This window comes from Cinclus cinclus, chromosome 5 (genome assembly GCF_963662255.1).
Source record: "Cinclus cinclus chromosome 5, bCinCin1.1, whole genome shotgun sequence".
In the NCBI taxonomy this organism is placed as follows: domain Eukaryota; kingdom Metazoa; phylum Chordata; class Aves; order Passeriformes; family Cinclidae; genus Cinclus; species Cinclus cinclus.
The window spans coordinates 22,108,592-22,129,686 of NC_085050.1; the positions used below are offsets into that span (position 1 = coordinate 22,108,592).

The window sequence follows — 21,095 nt, forward strand, 5'->3', positions numbered from 1 at the left end:
TTCTTATTTTTTGGTTCCTCTGATGTTTCATCTTAACAGTTTTTCTGTAAAGGTATCATAACAATTATTTTATTCATCGTTAGTGAATATCAGAAGGATGTGCATTAACATTCTTGCAAGTAATGCGTAGCATTTCTCTTGTTCACATGCATTCTGGTAATGTACTAATGAACTTTGAAAGGTTTTCAAATATCTGCAGAAGTCATTATTTCTACGAAAATTTATCATAGAATCATAGCATGTTTTGGGTCAGAAAGGACCTTAAAGACCGTCTAGTTATAATCTTTATACCAAATTAGAGTGCTGCTGAGCTCATCCCTCATTTATCTTGATTATGTAAAGGAATCTCAGTCACCTTAGCCCAGTGCTCGTGGAAAAGCGACACTTCTAACAACAGCACTCCTTTCTTCGTCAGCCATGCTGCGGAGGAGGCGGCTGTGTCCACCGCAGTCTTCCCGCTGTAATTTGGGCACGCTCCTGCTCCGCGCGGTGCGGGGGCCGGGGGCTGCCCGGGGCTCCCGTCGGGGCTCCCCCGGGCCGGCAGCCGCAGCCCCACTGTGAACCCTGGGGGCTGTGAACACCTGACAACATTCAGCGCCCCGGGAAAACATTACTGAGCTCCCCCTCTAAGCGAGGGCCCTGACCCGGCCGCGGCGGGCAGGACGGAGAGGCGGCCGCCCCTGTCCGGCCGTAGCCTCGGCCCCAGCCCTGACCCCTGCCCGGGCAGACGGGGGTGGGACGGAGGAGGAGCGGCCTGGGCAGGGCAGGGCAGGGCAGGCGGGACGGGACGGGACGGGGCGGGGCGGAGCGGAGCGGAGCGGAGCGGGCGCGCTCCGGAAGAAGGAGGGAGCGGACAGGGAGGGAACGGACAGGGAGGGAGCGGAGCGGCGGCGAGATGGCAGCGCGGGGATCCGCGGGGGATGCCGCGCTCCGCTGCGCGGCCGAGCAGTGGCTGCTCTGGGATAAGGTGAGGGGCTCCGGCCAGGCAGGGGCTGAGTGGGGGCGGTGGGGTGCAGGCTGGAAAAGGGTCAGGAGGCGCGGCGCGACACCCGGTTGTCGCATTGTGCGGGTTTGGAGTGCGGTGAAAGCACCCGTTTGGTCCTCCGGCTCAGCTCTCGGAGCTCTCTGACGAAGGGGTGCTCTCCCTGCACCCCTCTATCCATCCCCCTCGCCCGCGGCGGGCCGGCACCTGCCGCAGCAGCCCCGCTTTCCTTTGGAAACGCCCGGCTGATCTCTCCGTCTGGTTTTGAGCTGTACTGAGCGTCATTTTCAAAAGGGCCTGCATTGTTCCGAACGGCTTCAGTTGTGGGGCAGTTGTGGGACTTAAAATCATTAAAGACCAGCATACTTTGCCGTGTTACCTGTCTCTTAGTGTTAAAAACCTCCTGGTACCTTCAAATTTTTATTTACTAAAATACTGATCCCAAAAGACACGTGGGCTCTCTTCAAAAAGACCTAGAAATGCAAAGGCTGTCAGTCCTATTTTTTTCAGGTGTTATTTCCCTTTCTGTTGAGACTTATATTTGGTTTTGGTTTTGACCATACTATATGCAGAAGTAAAATCTTCTTTGTGTTTCTCTTGTCCACATACATGAAGATACATCTTGTCGTAGTGGTGTTAGTGTGGCTGCTTCCTGCTGCAGGTCCTACTGAGATGTTGGCACATTTGGTTTGAATATTTTATGTCCTTCTTAATGTAATTTGTTCATTTGGCTGTATTGGAACACACTGGCCATTGCCAGTCACAACAGTGACTCCCCTGGGCTGAGCACTCAACTCAGTGCTCTCTGAGTTTTGTGCAGCACGTGTGCCTGTTTGGTAAGGCATCTGCTTATTTCAAAAATATCAATGGAAACCTGTAACAAGTCTTTTTTTAGTATTCGTTCCAGGTTCTAAAGGACATCATTAGAAGTACCTCGAGCTAGTTTTAATTCTTCATTAAAGATCAGTCAGTTGTTTAACTGACCAGTTACCCAGTTCTGGTTTTGTTAATGATAGAGCTGTCCCAGACTAGTCCTGTTTCCCAAGATGCTAATGCATCATGTCAAATGACAATAAGCTTTCATGCCTTTTTTTTTTCCCAGTTTAACTGATTTTGCAAAAACAGTTTGGTTTTAGAGCCTCTTATTTACCTAACTTCCCTGACCAGCATTAGTTATATTCCTGTCTTCTGTGTAATAATTTGCTTTTCAGCTGGTTATTCTGATTATTTTGTTAAACCCTCAGGAAATCTAATGCAGCATCCATTATAGCATCTTTACTTTTGAAAGTTTACACTTGCATCTTTGACTCAGTAATAATTGACTAGTGTGCAATACCCATTGCTGATTGCTCAAAAATGATGAGGTATTTTAATTTCTCAGGGAGCTGTTGCGTGTTTCTATTGAGCAACAGGAGAATCAGATATAACCCTTGTCCATTTAGTCTGATATGAAAAAAAAAGTTCTTTTTTGACATGCAGAGATAGGAGATAGGTTAATATTTAATGATGATAAGCCCCATGTTTCTTAGAAAATAATTGCCTGCAAGAGCAAGCCTTTATGGCTGATGGCAGTCCTGCTGACCTAACTGGAGGTTTCTACCTACATTACATTACTGTGCTTGTTACCAGGCTGTTTTCATCGTTCTGTTCATTACAGTAATAGCATATTTTTCATTCTGTTATCAGTCATAGAATTATGAATGAAGGTAGCTACTGGTTTTAGTAAAAACAAAGTCTGTTTAGTCGGAAGTTTTTCCTCTCCTCTAAAACCTTGTGGGGACTCCTCTACTGATCATAACTCTTTGGGCCTTCCTATAGTGTAGATTAAAGTAAATAACTCGAGTGTTACCAGGTGATGTTCAAGCTAATTGCACTAGTGGATATTAACTTAGTATTAAATCACCTGCCACTATATTTACAGAAAATGGTACTCCCATACTCACATGTGGTTTAATTTGACAGCAGAAAAAGCGTAACCTGAGAGAATAAATAAGAAAGGTAAAAAGCCAGCACTTCATCCTTCTGATACAATTTGGTAGAGATGCTGTGAAGAGTTTGCTTAAGCAGAAGAAAAAGCCAAAATCAAGATTTTTTTTTTTTTATTTAGATGTGTGTGTACAATGGCATCATAAAATTCTACACACACACACAAAAATAAAGGCAGATTCCTAGGAGAATATAGCCATAAACAATTATAATGGTAGTTCTGGAAAAATCCTTCTGCTATATAGAACAGACTTCGCCTGGCTTTTACCATTATTTGGTGTGGGATGGAGGCAGGCAGTGGGGAACAAATCAATTAATGCAACCTAGTTTTCTTTAGAAAATTATATGGGCTGAAATTCTTAAGACTTGGACAGCCACCTGGACATGTACATTTAACCAGACTTAAAAAGCTGGAGGATCCCTCTAGTATCACAGTAGATACCAAACCTGGGAAATGCCTCTACAGCAAACAAAACACTCCTTGACTGCAGGGTGCTCCTGATGTCCTTCTGCATTGGCATTACAGCTTCTAGTCTGCAAAACACCTGTAGAAATGTGTGTAGTATCTACCTAAAAACATGCCTATTTCAATATCAAGATGACTCGTGTACACAAAGCTCGCACCGAGGAATTAAAAGGTGACTAAGCAGTGTACAAAGCTGGATGCAAATTGTCATTCAGGCTTTACCTTTGAGACATAGGCCTGATGTTAAAGCAAAAACTTGACATCAACTTGTAAACAGACTAAACTCAGGTATGCTGCCCTATATATTCTGTAACAACATAGAATTATATTTATTCGTACAGAATGTAGTTACTCAATAATAATAGATAATTGTGTCAAGCTGCCTACGAGGGAGTGTCAGTTACAACATTCTTGGACTGGTAAACTGGTAATTTTTGCACTGGAAATCAGTAATTCTGGGGTACCTAATTGTTTATTGAACTCAAGAAGCTGAAATTTTTTTTTTTTTAAGTTCTTTAGATTATTCTCCATGATGCAGTTTGCTCATTAGCACCAAAGGCTCTTTAGCTTTTTTCAGTATGTGTTTAAACTATGTTGTTTGTCCTGTGGCCATGGGTGCACAGGTCAGTGGTTAGGACATCCCGACTCTGGTCTTGGTTTGATGTGCAGAATGTTTATACCTTTGCATGTAAACCTACATGCCTACTACTCCATATGTTCTGCAGCATTTTCTGAAGCTGAGGAAGAGATATGGTTTTACATTTAATTTTTTTTTTTCCTTTTTGCCTAGAATGATATGCTTCCCCTTGCTGTAAGCATATCTGGGTCATCCAGGAAATAGTAAAGTCTGTGACTTTTATGAGTTCATTTAATTGCCAAGAAATCAAAGTTTGTGTCCCTTTGGAAATGATAATCTTTGTACTTCAGGGTAAGGTGGAAGTACTCATGCAGTGAGTAACCTGCTGCCTCCCCAGATAATCCTGTTGCCAGGAGTCTGCCACCTGCCATCTGTGCTCTTGCTTATCAGTTCTCAAGAAATCTAATACTGAACTTCTTAAGTCTCATGTTTTCTATTGCAAAGTTGAGGCATACAGGCCTTTGCTAATTCCCTAAATCTGGAAACAGAAAGAGTAATTAACAATAGAGAATCTTTGGAAGCAATATACCAAGAAAAGCAGTGAAAGTTAGAAACTCCTCACTGTTCTCAAGTGGTCTGACATGGCCTTTTCGTTGCCACTCTTGAGTAATTTTATTTAAGAATTTGGCTGTAGCTTCTAGGCTTTCATCCTGGGGTTGTGCTTATTTTTACAAGTGTGACCTGCAAATATGTTGGAAATTCTCTTCTGCCCAGTCTGCATAGTTTTGCTGCTACATCTGGTGCTAGCCAATCTTGGAAAAAGGTTATAATTTAATTTGTTTTAAACTCTACATATAGTGCTATAGAAATAACAACTGTTTCTTAATAATTAGCTTAACTTACTTTCTAAAATATTTAGTGTAGTTCTTGTGATGAGGAAAAATTCTCTGAACTGTAAAAGTGCTGCTTTTTGGTTTTGTTTTTAAAAATAGCAAACAATAAAATAGACATCTTGGAAGTCTTTTAACATCCCAAATTGTGTGAGATATATATATATATGCACACACACTGTTGTTCAGGAAGCATGTTCACTTAAGGAGATAAATCTAAAATAAGTAATACTTGAGGTTGTACCAATTGGAAACTAAGAAACACAGCAGGCGTTCTGGTGCTCTTGAAGTTCTGTGCCATGTTTTGATACTGAAACTCAGAGATTGGGACAGAAAGTTAGTTCTAGTGAAGCAAACAAAACCTCATTTAGAATATCTGAATTTTGTATCAACAGAATCCAAAAACTTACGCAATTGTGAAACAATTGCTTGCGGAAGGAAATGCCGGAGAACTGCAGAAATACTTTGGCTCGCGGATGGAGTTTGGCACAGCAGGGCTCAGAGCTGCCATGGGAGCAGGGATTTCCCACATGAATGACTTGACTATTATCCAGACAACACAGGTATTGTGTTCAGCACTTTATCTCACTCAACTGGTTGTGTATATGAATGGAAGAGCCTCATTTATGGTAAGCAAATGAGTAGTCTATGGAAGTACAAGTTGTCTTCTATTCTTCCAGTTTTCAGAAGTAATTTAAATTATAATTATTAGCTGAGTGCTGATCTCTGAAAACAAGCAGAGAGAAGCTATTAAACCATTAAAGTAAGTTATTTTCTGTATTTGATTTGCAATTTAATTTATACACAGCTGCAGTTAAGCTCAAGTGTAACAGTTAGTGCTGTTGTAACAACTACAAAAAACCCCCAAAGGCAGCCAGCATTTGGCTAAGCTTTGTGTGTGCTGAACGTGGATTTACATAAAGGCAGTGAAGGTATGTAGAGATACATGGATCCTAAAGTAGATCTACTTGGGGAAAAAACCCACAACCCTGAATAACTGCAGTCTGGAGTGGTGATGTATCATGTGCTAAAGAGATGTCATTATTAAGGGTGAGATTTGGTTAAAAACTTGAAATGCTGGCCAGCTGTTCTCTTCCTCGTGAGATCTAAAACAGCTGAATCATTTCTCAAAACCTGCGATTCAGACTGATTGTGTTACCTGTTCCTTTTTGGAGTTGATTCTGATATTTTAAAAAGTACTTAAATGCTGTCCAGGTTTGCAATATTGATTTGAAAGTTTCTGAATTTCATGATGTTTATTGGTCCTGGACAAGCTGAATAGCAGAGCAGTTCTGTGAGATGCTATGAGTGCTCAGCTTCCTAAGACATCAGCATCTTGGCAATTATCTTAATGTGATGATAAATTGAACATCAAGATTGGGATAATGAGGTGTATTTGTTGTTGTCTTTAGGGATTTTGCAGATACCTTGAGAAGAATTTCAGTGACCTGAAAAAGAGAGGAGTTGTGATTGGGTTTGATGCTCGTGCTCATCTTTCCAGTGGAGGTAGTAGCAAAAGGTACTTCTAAGGTTTTGTATTTAGTATTTTGTAGATACCTTGTGTGATTCATGATGGATTTATATCTACTTCAACTGTATTTCTTTCTGTAAAGTGAATTAATTTGTGGGATTTACAGTATTCTTACATACTGGTAGTGCCAAAGCAGTTCTTAGAGTTGTGCTTTGTCTATTGGGAATAATGAGGGAACACACTTAAATTTGGTGTGTGTAATAATTGAGATATATTGATAAGTGGTGGTGTTTGTTGTTGGGATTTTGTAACTGCATTTGAGTAGGAGGGGAAGCTGTGAATTCTAAGCAACTAATTGGTATGAAAATGAATATATTCCCTAGGTATCTTTTCTTCCTTTTTAGGTTTGCAAGACTTGCTGCCAATACCTTCATAAGTCAGGGAGTTCCAGTTTATCTATTCTCTGATATAATACCGACTCCCTTTGTGGTAGGCTATTTTTATTATATCTTTCTATCTACTTTATCTGCTTTAAATATACACAGATTCTGTCAGATACCTTGCATTACTTAAATTAAGGCTAAATACACAAACCAGTTACTTTTAAAGCTCTTCCTGCAGAAGAGTCTTGTACTTACTCAGCTGTGTATAATTTACAGCATCCATAGCAAGAGAAAGCAGAATGTGGAATGTCAGCAGATTGCTGTGGAGTTAGAAGTCTGAAACATATACTCACGTTTGGCTGGATTTTTATTAATATTATTATCTTTTATATTATTTGTATACATGATATATGATATATTATACGTATACAATATTATCCATTATTATAGCAATCTTTTGTTGTTATATTATCTGTATATTACCTGTTTTTATTAATATTAGCTATTTTCTTTAAGGGAGTAGGGGGCAGAGGCAGGTATTGAATCCAAAATAGCAAGTTGTTGGAGTGCAGTGATGTTTTGCCAGAAGGGTTGTTGGATTGTGTGCACGATGCCCCCATTAGAACACCAGGTGTCTCCAGAGCAATGCAGAAAAGCCCTGCTCTTGGCCTTTGTACTAAAAACAATAGTTTCTCCCTATACCAGTTGCTGTAGTGAGCATTGCAAACAGACTTTCTACATAGCATTCTTATACTGATACAATTTTTTGATGCTTTTTAAATTCTTCATAGCGCAGCTTAAAGTGATATTGCAAGAACTGCAGTTGATTGCATTTTACTGTTAAATAAAGAGCCGTGATTAAACACAAACTGGACCTATGTTCATGAATAATGCTTTATTTTTAATTCAGTCCATCTGTTTTGAGCTAATTTATAAGAGCTTTCTCCAAAACAATTCTCTTCTGAACCCCGATGGAGTAGTGGCTCCCCAGGCTGCTCCCAAAGACAGTGTGGGTGAGGCTGCTTGAGCTGCACTTCTCTGCTCCATGCTGACTTCTGTCATTACCCCAACAGACTTGGCACCCTCTAAGGCCTCGGGTACCTCAGGTCATTCTACAGTAGGCAACAAGTGCATCTGGCTTCCTTCTGGAAATATACTACCCTAGAGATTCACAAAGCATCTGGAACAATATTAATAACATAGGAAAGGAAAAATGCACAAGCAAAAACAAGGGCTAAAGTTGTGCCACGTGGAGTCTAGTGGAGCAAGTACTATTTAGCTTCTCCTTTAGGGAGTCAGTGTGTAGGAATCACATCCTAACTTTCTTTTGGTTCAGATATGAACCAATCATCTAATATGAAAGTATTAGATATGCATGAGAAGAAATAATATATAATATGTTGCACATTCTACTTCAAGTAACTTTCTCTTGTTACAGCCGTACACAGTAACTCATCTGAAACTTTGTGCTGGAATTATGGTTACTGCTTCCCATAATCCAAAACAAGACAATGGTTATAAGGTATTCCAAGTGATCTGTTTTCTGGCTCTTTTTATTTTTTTCATGTAGAGAAACCAATGCAATTGTGCATAGTTCCTATCATGGTACAGACTAAATAAATTACTTGTCTCTCTTACCTCTTCTATGTATTTAAAGCTAGTATTGTATTAAACTAATAATTAAAGTCTTTGCTCTAGAAAGCAAGGTGCCATTGTAATCTGCTCTCCAGTGGAAAAAACACACCTGAATTGCCTGGGCACCAGTCATTCAGTAGCTGGGCAGTCATATACAGACTGTTTCCAAAATACAAAAATGGAAGTTTTCCCAGTAAATGACTGGGCCTTGTTTTGTGTTTCATTATGGATCTTGATATCTTTTGAGAAAATTAAACTGCCTTTTTCTTTTAATATGATAAAAAATGGGATGTGAGAAGGAACACTGAGAATATGAGCAGAATACTTTGGGTATACCTAAGCCAAATTTACTGTAAAACTCTAGTGAATGTACTTTACCTTAATCAACAAAAAACCATAACCAGACTATTTTACAAGATTAATGATCAAATTCTCACTTAGCTATTTTTTATTTAGGTTTACTGGGAAAATGGTGCTCAGATCATTTCCCCTCATGACAAAGGAATTTCTCAGGCTATTGAGGAGAACCAAGAACCATGGCCTCAGGCTTGGGATGACAAACTGATTGACAGCAGCCTGCTGCTTCATGATCCATATGCCATGGTCAATAAGGAGTATTTCAAAGATATACAGAAACAGTGCTTTTACAGGTGACTGGTGTTAATTCCTTTAAAAATACAGGTTATTCTGTCTAGCTTGTTAGCAGGGCAGTTTATATTGATGGATTTGAGGGCAGCCACAATCCTGCCATGACCCAATTCTGCCTGTGTTTTTTGTCATCTTTTGTGGTAACACTGGCAGTTGTGTGGTGGTGTGTAGTAAGCCAGCTCATAAAGCTGTCCTGGCAGAAATGTAACCCAGCAAAGTGAGCAAATCTCATCCTGTATTTTCATGGCCATGCATCAGCCAAGTGCCACAGCAAGGCTGGGGCTGCTGGAGGTGAGCTGACATGGACAGCCCACCAGCCTTAAAATGAGGCTCTGAGAGAGATGGTGAACCAGGTTGTTAAGCCAGTTCAGGATTAAGGAGGTCTTGCTCTGTCATTCCAGCCTTGCTTGTGCTCCTGGTAGCCTTGGGTGCCTTACAACAGCCTACTCTTATCACTTGCTCAGTAAAATCTTTACTCAGCAAAATGAAGTGGATGTTTCTCTTGGTGATTAACAATTAGAATTGATTTATGTAGTAGATGAGTATCAACCTTCTAGATGCACTTATTTTATGTAGAAATTTTAACCAGCAGTAACCATGTTTTTACTCTTGCTAAAAACAGTCAGGAGTTACTAGAAAGCTGGGGCTATTACGCTGCTTTTTCAGAACTGGAATTAAATGTCTCCTTAGGAGTTTACATGATTTTAGGTATGCCCAATGCTTTTTACTTCCTAAAAATGAGTGTGCTCAAATTGGGCAGGCTGCTGTTGACTCACTGTGTTCAGTCTTTGGGGGTGGTTTAAATGCTAGAGTTGGGGCTGAAGAGTGCCTTTAGTCAGTTGTATTTGTTTTTCACTTGCCTTCTTTGGAATGTTTAGAGTGTACTTGCTTATTCCAGTGATTTGCATATACTTGGATTTTGAATGCCAAGAGTGACACATATCACTGAAAAATTAGGCTAAGACAATTTTCAAGCCATTGCTTTTAAAATCTGACCTCCTTTAATTCATAATTTTAACAGTGATACAGAATACTGAGTTGTATCTGTTTCCAAACATAGTCAGTTTTGTGCAGAACAGTCTTTCATGTCCAAGTTTACTGTTAACCTGTTTTATTTCAGGAATATAAACAAGGAAACAAACCTGAAATTTGTTCATACTTCTGTGCATGGCGTAGGACATAAATTTGTTCAGCTGGCATTCAAGGCATTTGACCTTAGCCCTCCTTTTGCTGTTCCGGAGCAGAAAGATCCTGATCCAGACTTTCCCACAGTGAAGTATCCAAATCCTGAAGAAGGCAAAGGTGTTCTGGTAAATAGGTTTGTTTTTGGTTTTTTTTTTAATAGCTGTGATGTCTTTCAGTGTTTTCGTTTTTGCCAGAAGTCACAGCTGTAATTATTGGTGGCAGGTCTATTTTTAATCTGTTTCATAGCTTTACATTTAGTGAAGAGTTAGCTGATATTGTTTCATTGACATAACCCTCTTTGAACCAGTCAGGTAGTAATTAGCTTTAACTTTCAACTACTTTGTTCTGTGCTCTAATAGAATGGGCAGGATTTGCACATGGGATGAAGTGATAGTTAATTTTAAAAGATAAAATAATAATAAAAATCTTCTCAGTTGTTTTTAGAAGGCTTCTACTCTTTTGTTCTGACACAACACCAGAAGGGGACAGGAGAAGCCCTGACAGGTGGTTAGAGTTTCTGCTACTATTTCTGTTACACTTTGTTATTGAAGGATCACATTAAATCTATGCAGCTTTTAAGTTGGACTACAGAAGTGGAATGATATAGGTGAAGCCAAATGTCCTGACTATGTTCTTCTGCTGCCAGGCTAGAAGTTTTTGGGTTTTTTGAGAGACACATAATGATTTTGTGTGTTTGAGATGAAATAAATTGGGAAAATTACTTAAAAACGTATAAAGAAAGTGAAAATATTATTTGGGAATATTAACATTCACCTGGTCCTGCTTGTCACTTTTCCAGACGTTGTCTTTTGCTTTGGCTGAAAAAGATGGGGCAAGAATCATTTTAGCAAATGATCCTGATGCTGATCGACTGGCAGTGGCAGAGAAACAAGAGAGGTATGGTAATAAGTAATGCAAACTGTTGACATTTTTTGCTCCCAAGGTTAGACTCATTTGGAGAATTCTTGTTACTTGTGTTGCAGAGGAAGAGTAGTCACAGTAGTAATTTTTGATTGAGAGCACACAGAGATGTGAGAAGACTGTATGAAGCAGATGACAATAAGGGCATGTGAAAGGATGTGAAATAATGATCAATGTTAGACAGCGTACAGAAGTCTGAATAAATAGTTGACACTTAACTGTAGTTTAGGCATGCACAGAAGCCTGTGAACTGTTGTTAGTGTGCTGTACCTTTTCAAAAGTAGGTTTTCAGTTAGATTTTTCTCTTGTAAGACTGATAAACATGTTTTCATTTTAGGTTTATTAAACAATAACTTGGATTCAGGAGAATCTGTATAGATAATTCTCTTTAATATGAGTGTCCTCTTTCTCAAATCCTGTTAAACCAAACATTTCATTGATCATTAGATGATTTGTGCTTCTCTTGCTCAGTTTCCTACTTCTTTACTTAATGTCACGTATTTGCATTTCACCGTAAGGTTTTTCACAGTTTAGTACTTCTTGGTGTAATCATTTCTACTCTCCCCTTCAAAAACCACCTATATGTGCATTATTTATCTTTGCATACCCAGTCAAAGAAGGGGATCACAAAAGATAAACTTGCTTAGTCAAGGATTTACAATAAATTGTTCGTATTTGTGAAGTGTAACCTATAGTTCTGACTCAATATGGCTGCCCCCTTATTTGATGCTCTCTGATACCCTGAACTTCTACAATTGTTTACATTTCCATACCGAGGTTTTATCTAATGAATGAAAGAAAGCTGAAGTTCTAGCACTTGGTATCATATCTACAAATAGTAGTGTTTCTTCTTTATCTACCTTCTGATAAAGCAGAAACTAATCTGACCAGTTATAAGTGTAAATCCTTAGTAAAAATAAGCTTCAAGGTTTTCAGCTTAGAGAGGGGTAGGAAAAAATCTGCTGCTGGGCCAGCATGTATGAATTCCCTGTGCATGAGAGCCACAAGAGGGGTGTAAGATTATGGCAACAATCTTTGGTACCCAAGGGATGATATGGACATCTGCTAGATGTCCTCAGTGGTTGTGGGTGAATTAAATAGTTGAATCTGTATCAGTTAGACAAATTTCAAAAGTCCAGTAAAAAGAGAAAGTGCAAATACCCATTATGCTCAACAGAAAACCAAAAAAGCTAAAGTATTAGCTTTAAAAGTGGCAATATTTTCTGTGGGATTTTGAGGTGCTTTTAAACTCATTAGCCTCACAGCATGAACTAAGGAGGTTTTTCTGCCTTTGGAAGAAGAATGGTCTTTTGTGGACTGTCTGCTGCATCTTGGACAGTTAGTTGGAAGGTTCATATTTCAATGGTTTTGGTCTGTGCCAGCCTCAGTTGGCAATTCAGCTTTGAGGAAGAGGTATAAAAAGTTTCAGATTATGCTAGTTGTGATGGGTTAAAACAAGAATGCAAAATCATGCTTTTTGTCTGAAAACTTTGAGCTACCAGAAACTTGGAGAGGGTGCTAGTTTATTGTATCCACTACCACTTAGAGTGTGGTGCTCTCATTCTGCTACCTCTATGCTCATTGTTTAGCCAGTCTTAGTTGTCTCCTAACTTCTAGTCCTGCGTCTTCTCAGACTTCTGCCGTAGCTTTTCATACACTAATCAAATATTAATCTAGGCTTCTACAGTATCTGTACTTCTTCTTTGACAGAACCTCCTGCTAGAGCACACTCTCTCAGCGCTCTTACACTAAGCTGCCGCTGTGCATTGCTTTGTGCCTGTTGGCATCAATAAATGCAGGAGACTGAGTCTGCTTCTCTTTCACAACAGGTACTGTTTCTGTAGGTCTTGGTTTTGTCAGTTTGGAAGTGTCTCTGTCCCCTTTTGTGACTGGGATTTTTTTTTACAATTCTGACATTTGTCTTTCTTTTTTTCTTCATTTTTTTCCTGTACTAGCACACATCATTATTAATCTTTTTTACCTATTTAAGGTTTTTTTTTCCAGTCTTCCCAATGACTAATTGATGTATTTGTGATTAAATTAAAAGTATTTGTCACTAGGTCAACTAAAAATACTGATTACTTGAGAACTGTATTTTTGTGTGTCTGTGCCTGTCTTAATCACTGAGTTTCATCTGTATGCTGAACATTTTTGTTTTAATTAAAATATGTTGGAAGCATCACTGTTTAATCTTTGGAAAACTTCAAAAGCTTATGTGTATGATGGAGAAGAAAGGTAACAGTTTCAGAATGCTTTGGGGGAGGAATTTTTTTGTTTGTTCATTATGCATACATGATACCTTGTTACTGTTTCTTGGAATTCCAAGGCAGTGGTTTATTTGTTAATATTCATTTATAGAAGAACCAATAGATTTTTTTTCTTTCCCCCCGGTATTCTCCAGTGATTTCATGTGCTTCCTAATGTTTTTTTTGCCCCTAGTGGTGAATGGAAAGTGTTTTCTGGAAATGAACTAGGAGCTCTTTTAGGCTGGTGGATCTTCACTTGCTGGAAAAATAACAGTAGAGATACTTGTGCCATTAAAGATGTCTACATGTTATCCAGTACTGTTTCTTCCAAAATCCTGAGAGCAATTGCACTAAAGGAAGGTTTTCACTTTGAGGTAAGCAGCATGTTATACATTATTCCATGTTCTTTTATTAGCTTTCCTGCAAAGTGTCATATGTTTGTACAACATGGCTTTTCTTTTTAATGCCTTTAATTTCTCCTCACTGATGTAGGAAACACTGACAGGTTTCAAGTGGATGGGCAACCGTGCCAAACAGCTCATGGACCAGGGGAAAGCTGTTCTTTTTGCATTTGAAGAGGCTATAGGTAAGAGAATATTATGTTTTCATATCTTGGGGAATAGTGAAAATGGAACTACTGCAGAAAGCGACAGAATTGCAGAGAATCACAGAATGGGTAAGGTTGGAAGGGACTGCTGGAGGTCATTTGGTCCACCCTTCCTCCTCAAGCAGAGCGTTCTAGGGCACATTACACAGGATTTGGCCCGGGTGGTTCTTGAATATCTTCAGGGAAGGATATTCTACAATTCCTCTGGGCAGCCTGTGCCAGTGTTCTGTTAGCGTCTCAGTAATTACGTAAAATGTTCAGGGGGAAAAAAAAGGCAACATAAGGGTGTCCTCAATACAATGGGTGTATTTCTAGTTAGTAACAGGTAATTATCTATTTGGCTAATGGATACTAGTGGTTAACACTTTGTATCTCTGCTTAGCACAAAGTTTCTGAGCTAAGAGTATATATCTACAGTAGCATGGCTATGCAGATTTGGTCTGCAAATTCTGAATAAACTATTTTTTTAAAAATAAACAAATGCATTTTTCAGACTTGAAGTTAAGTTTTTTTACCTGACAGATTTAAACTCAGTGTAAATGTGAATAAAATGAAGTAAAAACTACCCCAAATTACATTTGCAAACTGCAAAGCCATGGTTGAATGCTACAAATGAAAGTTATGAATTAATGAGGAGGAAATTGTCAAGCTGCAGTGCTATTTAAATATCTCAGTACCTGAAAACCAGAGAATTTCACAGATAATTCAGTGTTATACTACTGTATAAGGTAATCACATTTGAGACAATGCTATGCTTGATTGTTCATGCAGTGTGCATTTCTCTTTCAAGAAAGCCCCATAAGGAGCTGGGAGTATGTGACACTGATATGATGCAAATCTCTGTCTTGAAATTCCATTAAATGCCTTGCTTATTGAAATTGATTAGAAGATGCTTTTTTTTTTTTTTACTTTTGTTTTGATTCTAAAATGTCTGTACTATATGGTAAAGTGCATTTCTCCTTTCAGAGGTGTTGGCTAACCTTCCCTCCCCATCCTATTTCCTATTAAAAGTGTATCATATGATATCTAATGTTCCTTGTTTAGGGTATATGTGCTGTCCTGCTGTTCTGGACAAAGATGGTGTCAGTGCTGCTGTTATAACTGCGGAGATGGCCAGCTTTTTGGCAAGCAGGAATTTGTCTTTGTCTCAGCAGCTGAAAGCTGTCTATGATGAGTGAGTTCAATTTAAATTTTTGGTTTTCAGATTTTTCTCCATTTCACATACTGGGGGTTAATAGGAACTTAATAGCAACCTATGGTTTATAAAGAAATAAAATGTGGACTGTTTTACTATTAAGACAATTCTGTGCTAATAGTAATCCTCCAGAAAGTGTTCCTGCCTTGTGGACATGAATATATTTATGACTTTGTTTTCTGTTGTTTAAAGTTATTTTAAATACAATAATAACTATCTTACTAATTCTCTAGTAGTTAATGAGATCTTTGTGGTCTTTCTTCACTTCACTGAAATGTTTTTTCCTTTTGGGAAATCCTGCACTTGGGTCCTTTTACAGAAGATTGGGCAGGTTTTTGGCCAGCTGTATTGCTGAATTGTAGAGATTGTAGTGCCTCTTGCTGCTTAAATGAGCCAGACACACAAAAATATTGATGGCAGAATGGGTCTAAGTAGCTCTGGCTTATTTATGATATACACAGAAGCCAGTTTGCTTCTGTCCCTGCAGAGCTACTTATGATTAAATTAATTCTAGTTGGCTCTAAAGTTAGGCTTTTTATTGTATTATTCTGTCTTTTCTTGATAGATTATTTTTATTGAATTTTGGTTGTCCTTTCCTCTTTCTGCTCCTGATTAATGAGATTTGAGCTGATTATACAGAAGTACTGTGACTGGCCATTACTCTTGGCTATATACAGCCAGGTATCCCTCTGAGAGCTTTTAATATGAGGCACTGATTTTTGCTTTTGTTCTTTATTAATGGGTTCAAATAAATCAATAGAAAAGATTAATATTGGATTTCATGGGGCAGGGAGTGATTTTTGTGGAGGTTTCAGGTTGTTTACTTTAAAGGAGGGAGCAGCACAGGCTGTTTGATACTCTGCAGCTCTTCATGTCTCATAGACACTGACAAGGGAGTGTGGAACCTGCAGCACTAGCCATGCTTGTTTCATTGTCCTTTTAGGAAGGAATCAGGTGGCAAAGACTTGCTTACACTGCATATATAAATGGTGTGATATAAAAGCATGAAAGAGGATTCATACCTAGAGTGGTAAATACAGCATCTGATGTGAGAATTCACTTAAATGCTACTAGCTGGAAGTACCTGTTCAAGAATTGAACATGCAACCTCTGGCTTGAGGTTTTATAATTATTTTTTTAAATACTAATACAGTAAACACCTGCTTCAGGTTCACCTCAGAATATTTGACTCAGTGGAAGTGAGCTGTGCCACAGTGTTGCTGTGTACAAAGCCACTGAAGAGGACTCAGATTTGCTTTAGCATAAAAGCAGTCTGTAAGCTGTCACTGCACATAGGCACTCTTTGTGGCAAAGCTACAGGTAGAGGGAAGGATACAAATCTGCCCTATTAAACTGTTGTTTGATAATGAGCTGGAAGGGAGGTTCTTGTTTTGTTTTGGGGGATTGTTTTGTACATGTTTGATTTTTGGTTTTGGCTAATAAGAGTTGCAGTTTTCTATGTCTTACTGGTTTACTTTTTTGTAAGATTTGCCTCGTGAGTTACAGTTGAAGCAGAAGAAAGTATTTTGTATTTTGGAAATGTAGAAAGGGAATCTGTCTTCAAGTATATGCAGATCAGGAAACAGACATGGTCCTAGTAGGCTTAATCACTTCTTTCAGATACGGGATAGGTTTTGTTAATTCCCATACTGAATTCTTAATACCAATTTAACTACTATTAACCTTGAAGATGTCCACTTAGGACATAAACATGTGCCTATTTAAGAAGGCATTCTGATTTCTAGCATGAACATCCCAGAACTAATGAAGTTTCTGGCCCTCAGATTTTTACTGCTATCAAGGATATTTATCAAGGATATAAGTCTTGATTTGTAGCAAGAGCTTACTTGAACAAGCAGTCCAGGCTTGTATGTTTTTCAGCAACATGCTATTTTAATAAGTATTTTAAAAAGTGTTACAGGACATTTGTCTTTGATGTATCACATTACCTGGCAGCAAACAGGTGCGGTAGAGACAAAGTTCAGAACAGTTTGGTTTAGTAAAAACACTTTCAATGGGAGAGTAGAAACACTTTAATGAAATGTGATTGGAAAAAGCAGTCTAGAATTTGTTTTACTTGGAAAAGGTCAGCTGGAATCCACTTGCAGCTATTAGATGTAATCTCTTCCCTTCTTATGGTGGTTAGAGCTCTTCAAGACAATAATGGTACCTTTTTTCTTTTTTGTTTTCTGTAAACTTTCTCAGTTTTCATCAATGAAAATAAAAGGCATCTGCACAGAAGTTTCTTTAAAGTATGTAAAATGGGATAATTAAGCTGTTTAGACCTTTTTAAAATTGTAAGGGTGTGAACTGATGCTTCAGTTGGGTGACCATGAGCACAGTGTTGCTTTTTGGAAGGTTGTATAATGTGTCCGGTGTACAACTCTTAGAACATTGCTTCTTGGATTCACTAATATTGTGTCTTCACAGATATGGCTTCCATATTACCAAAGCTTCGTATTTCATCTGCCATGATCCTAAAGTTATTCAACAGCTTTTTGACAACCTTAGAAATTTTGATGGAAAAAACACATACCCAAAATCTTGTGGTAGATTTAAAGTTTCTGGAATAAGGGATCTAACTACTGGGTATGACAGCAGCCAGCCAGATCAAAAGGCTGTAAGTATCTTTCTAAATTACATGTAAATCATATGTGATGTATATACACATACCTAAAACATTCTGTGGAGAAACACTAAATATTTACATACTGAGTCATAAAGTAAGTTAGATTCATGATGAATGTTTTTGGTGAGAGGAAGTGAAGCCAAGGGGATGTTAGGTTTTTTGTTAGGTTTTGTGGTGTATTTTTCTGTCCATGATGACAGTTTGTAAAGGGTGGTAGGAGGATCGTGCTGCCTTGCTACAGCAATCTGCATTGTTTTCTTCTGACTGCACCTTAAACTGTCTATTAAGATGTGGCTTTGGATTCTATATTTTTCCATAATCTCCATTTCCTTTCCTCCTGGGAAATGCCATGACAGCTCAACTTGTACTAACAGTAAAAGAATTGTCTAGATTTGAAATGAGCTGCCTAGCAGTGATGCAGTTCTACCAGATTCCAGGTTGAGGGCAAGGCCGTCCTTGTGATCTCAAGACCACGATGTTGAAGAAACAGAACTGAACTATAATTTTAGCTGATGCTTTTGTCATATTATCTAACATCAAGTCAGGGGTTTATATATAGTATCTTATCAAGTTTTAAAAAAATATATTCTTAATATTTCTAGATACTTCCTACTAGTAAAAGCAGCCAAATGATAACATTCACTTTTGCTAATGGAGGAGTGGCCACAATGAGAACCAGTGGGACAGAACCAAAGATCAAATACTATTCTGAACTTTGTGCACCCCCTGGAAACAGGTACTGTCACTTACAGCAGTATTGTCACTTACAGCAGGACATTTGGTACAATAGAGTCTGTGTGGCTTTTTCATATTGTTTTCATGAAATAAAAGCTCTCCATGATCAAATAATATTAGTAAAGTCATTTTAGTAAATGTGTTTGTATAAAGCTTCAACTCTGCAAAATTTGTTGATACGTTCTTGTCACTGAAATTTCTTTGAACTCAGTTTTGCATGCAGTGGAAACAATATAAAGAAAAACATTGTGCCTTAAATAAATGCAATTATTTTCACCCCTTTTTTATATACATAGTTGCTTTAAAATTATTTAATCAAATAGAAAGTGTTCTAATATATTTTGAACCCATTTATGTTTAGTAATTATATCCTTAACTGGTAGCCTTGGAAATCAAACAGTCTTAAAGATAAATAGTTATTAGCTTATATAGTGAAGTTAACACATTTTTACAGACGAAGTCATCTAAAAATACTGTTACAAGTATAAAAATTCCACTTCTAATCACTTACATTTGGTAATAGAAGATCTGAACTCAAATTGGACATTCTGCTTTAGATTACATTGTGGGGTTATGTTTCAGTGCATTGCCATAAGAAATCAAATATATACACTTCTATCATTAATAGAAAATGTTTGTCTAAAGCAATGCAACAGATTTAAAAATTCCTCATACTAAATATATATTTTGGCTTTTCTATTGTTTCACTGTTTTTTGTGTTTGTGTAATTTTTGTTTTCCAGTGATGTTGAACAGCTGAAGAAGGAACTAGATGAATTAGTCAACGCTCTTGAAAAACACTTCTTTCAACCAGAAAAAAACAAACTTCAACGAAAGACTGAGTAAAATAGCAAAATTATTACCTTGATTGGCTTTTGCATCATTACAAGTCCATTATTTAAGCAGTTAAGGTTTTTTAGGACCAAACATCTGAGAACTCTGACTATAAAGACTTCTGCTTTTAGGAGTTATTTTGGGTACTCTTGGCTCTAGTATCTTATTTTGGAAGGAAAGTACCTTTACCCCTAATGGACCAAAAAAAACCCCAATCAATTGAGCTAAAAGTTGGCTACAAGTGTATTTGAATCAAAACATCTTTTAATTAAATATAAGTAATTATCTGATATCTGAAACAGCCTGTTTTGTGGTGACTTATTTATTTTTTGTGCATATAATCTGATAACACTATGCAACTTCGTCTAGGTTTAGATATGCAAAGCAAGTTCTTCTGTTAACAGGAAGTATTTAAAGCCTGTGGTGAGACTTTGACAAACTTGGGGCAGATGATTTAGAAGCAGTGATCTTTCTTAGGGATTTTGGCCCAAATAAATGAGAAACCCATGGCAAATTTGTTGAATATCTATTTCTGTGGGGCTATATATCATATTCCAGGCTAGAGATTCATGGTCTTTGAATACCATGAACCATTAAGATAGTACATCTAGCTACAGCACCTTTTTGTTGCCTCACTGAACTAAGCATAGTTAGTTCAGTGCATAGCCCAGTTTTGGAGCCTCTCACACTGTTTGCTGCCATGACTTGGTGCATAGTTCTGCATGCCTAATTTAGAGCAGAAGCTTCCATTTCATTGCATGCTTGCAAAGCCTGGGAGGGTTTTTTGGAGGTTGTCAGTTGACTTTAATATGGGGCTTTTCCCCATTTTCAGTACTTGCTTGGTATAGCAGTAATAGTCACAACCATAGCTACATACTTCTTATAAATGCAAAACTTCTAAGCTTTATTATCCTCCCAGAATTCAAGTCCTCTGTGCTTGTTATTTTCAGTGCAACTTGAAGATTGCAGAAGTTGTGCAGCTGAGTACAAGGAGGCAACCCTGGGGGAGTGGAAAGAGAGGAAGTTTTACACAGTCTGATGTACCACTGCAGATCATGTGCAGTCCTGTGGTGAGAGGCCTCACAAATGAGTCTGGAAGTGCTTCAGGGATCTTTGGTGGTTTATGACACCTTCTAAGACATGACAGCTGCCTTTCAAGTCAGCCTATTTGAGTGAATTATGCCCCATCAGGAAGGATTGAATACCTTCAAGCCTCCATGTGAATTGTCCCAGTACTTTCCCAGAGGGGAGGTTTCATGCCTGAGCCAGTTGTGTAAGGGGGGGACATTGGCATAATAAAAAGCACTCTCCCACTACACAGGATCTCCTTCTTACTGGCTTCCTCCTGCTTGAAGGCACAGGCAAAGGAATGGTTCTTCAGGAGGCAGGCTGGGGCCATGCCTTCAGTTTGGGCATTGAGCTATACCCGGGGCTGGAGAAGCTTTGTGGGTCTGTACAAGCCTGCAGCTTTGGGCTTCAGCAGGGGAGGTGATTCTCCCCTTCCACTCTGCTTTTGTGAAACCCCACTTGGAGTACTGCATCCCAGCACAAGAAAGACATGAAGCTGTTAGAGTAGGTCCAGAGGAAGGTCATGAAAGCATAGCATTAGAATACCTGTGCTGGGAAAAAAGGCTGAGAGAGCTGGGATTGCTTCACCTGTAGAAGAGGCTGAGATCTTTCAATATGTAAAGGGGGTTTATAAGAAA

The 21,095-nt window shown here is 38.5% G+C and overlaps 1 protein-coding gene across 1 annotated transcript; it reads left to right on the forward strand.

The window, feature by feature from the left end:
* The first annotated feature begins 895 nt into the window (after window positions 1-895).
* Window positions 896-19,587, forward strand: PGM2 (phosphoglucomutase 2). Its single transcript, XM_062493444.1, has 14 exons — window positions 896-967; window positions 5,297-5,464; window positions 6,314-6,420; window positions 6,777-6,861; window positions 8,194-8,277; window positions 8,847-9,040; window positions 10,159-10,348; window positions 11,023-11,120; window positions 13,584-13,764; window positions 13,883-13,976; window positions 15,042-15,171; window positions 17,623-17,812; window positions 18,424-18,557; window positions 19,299-19,587. The coding sequence occupies exons 1-14, from the start codon at window positions 896-898 to the stop codon at window positions 19,399-19,401; spliced, it is 1,830 nt and encodes a 609-aa protein (XP_062349428.1). The 3' UTR covers window positions 19,402-19,587.
* Window positions 19,588-21,095: the final 1,508 nt, after the last annotated feature.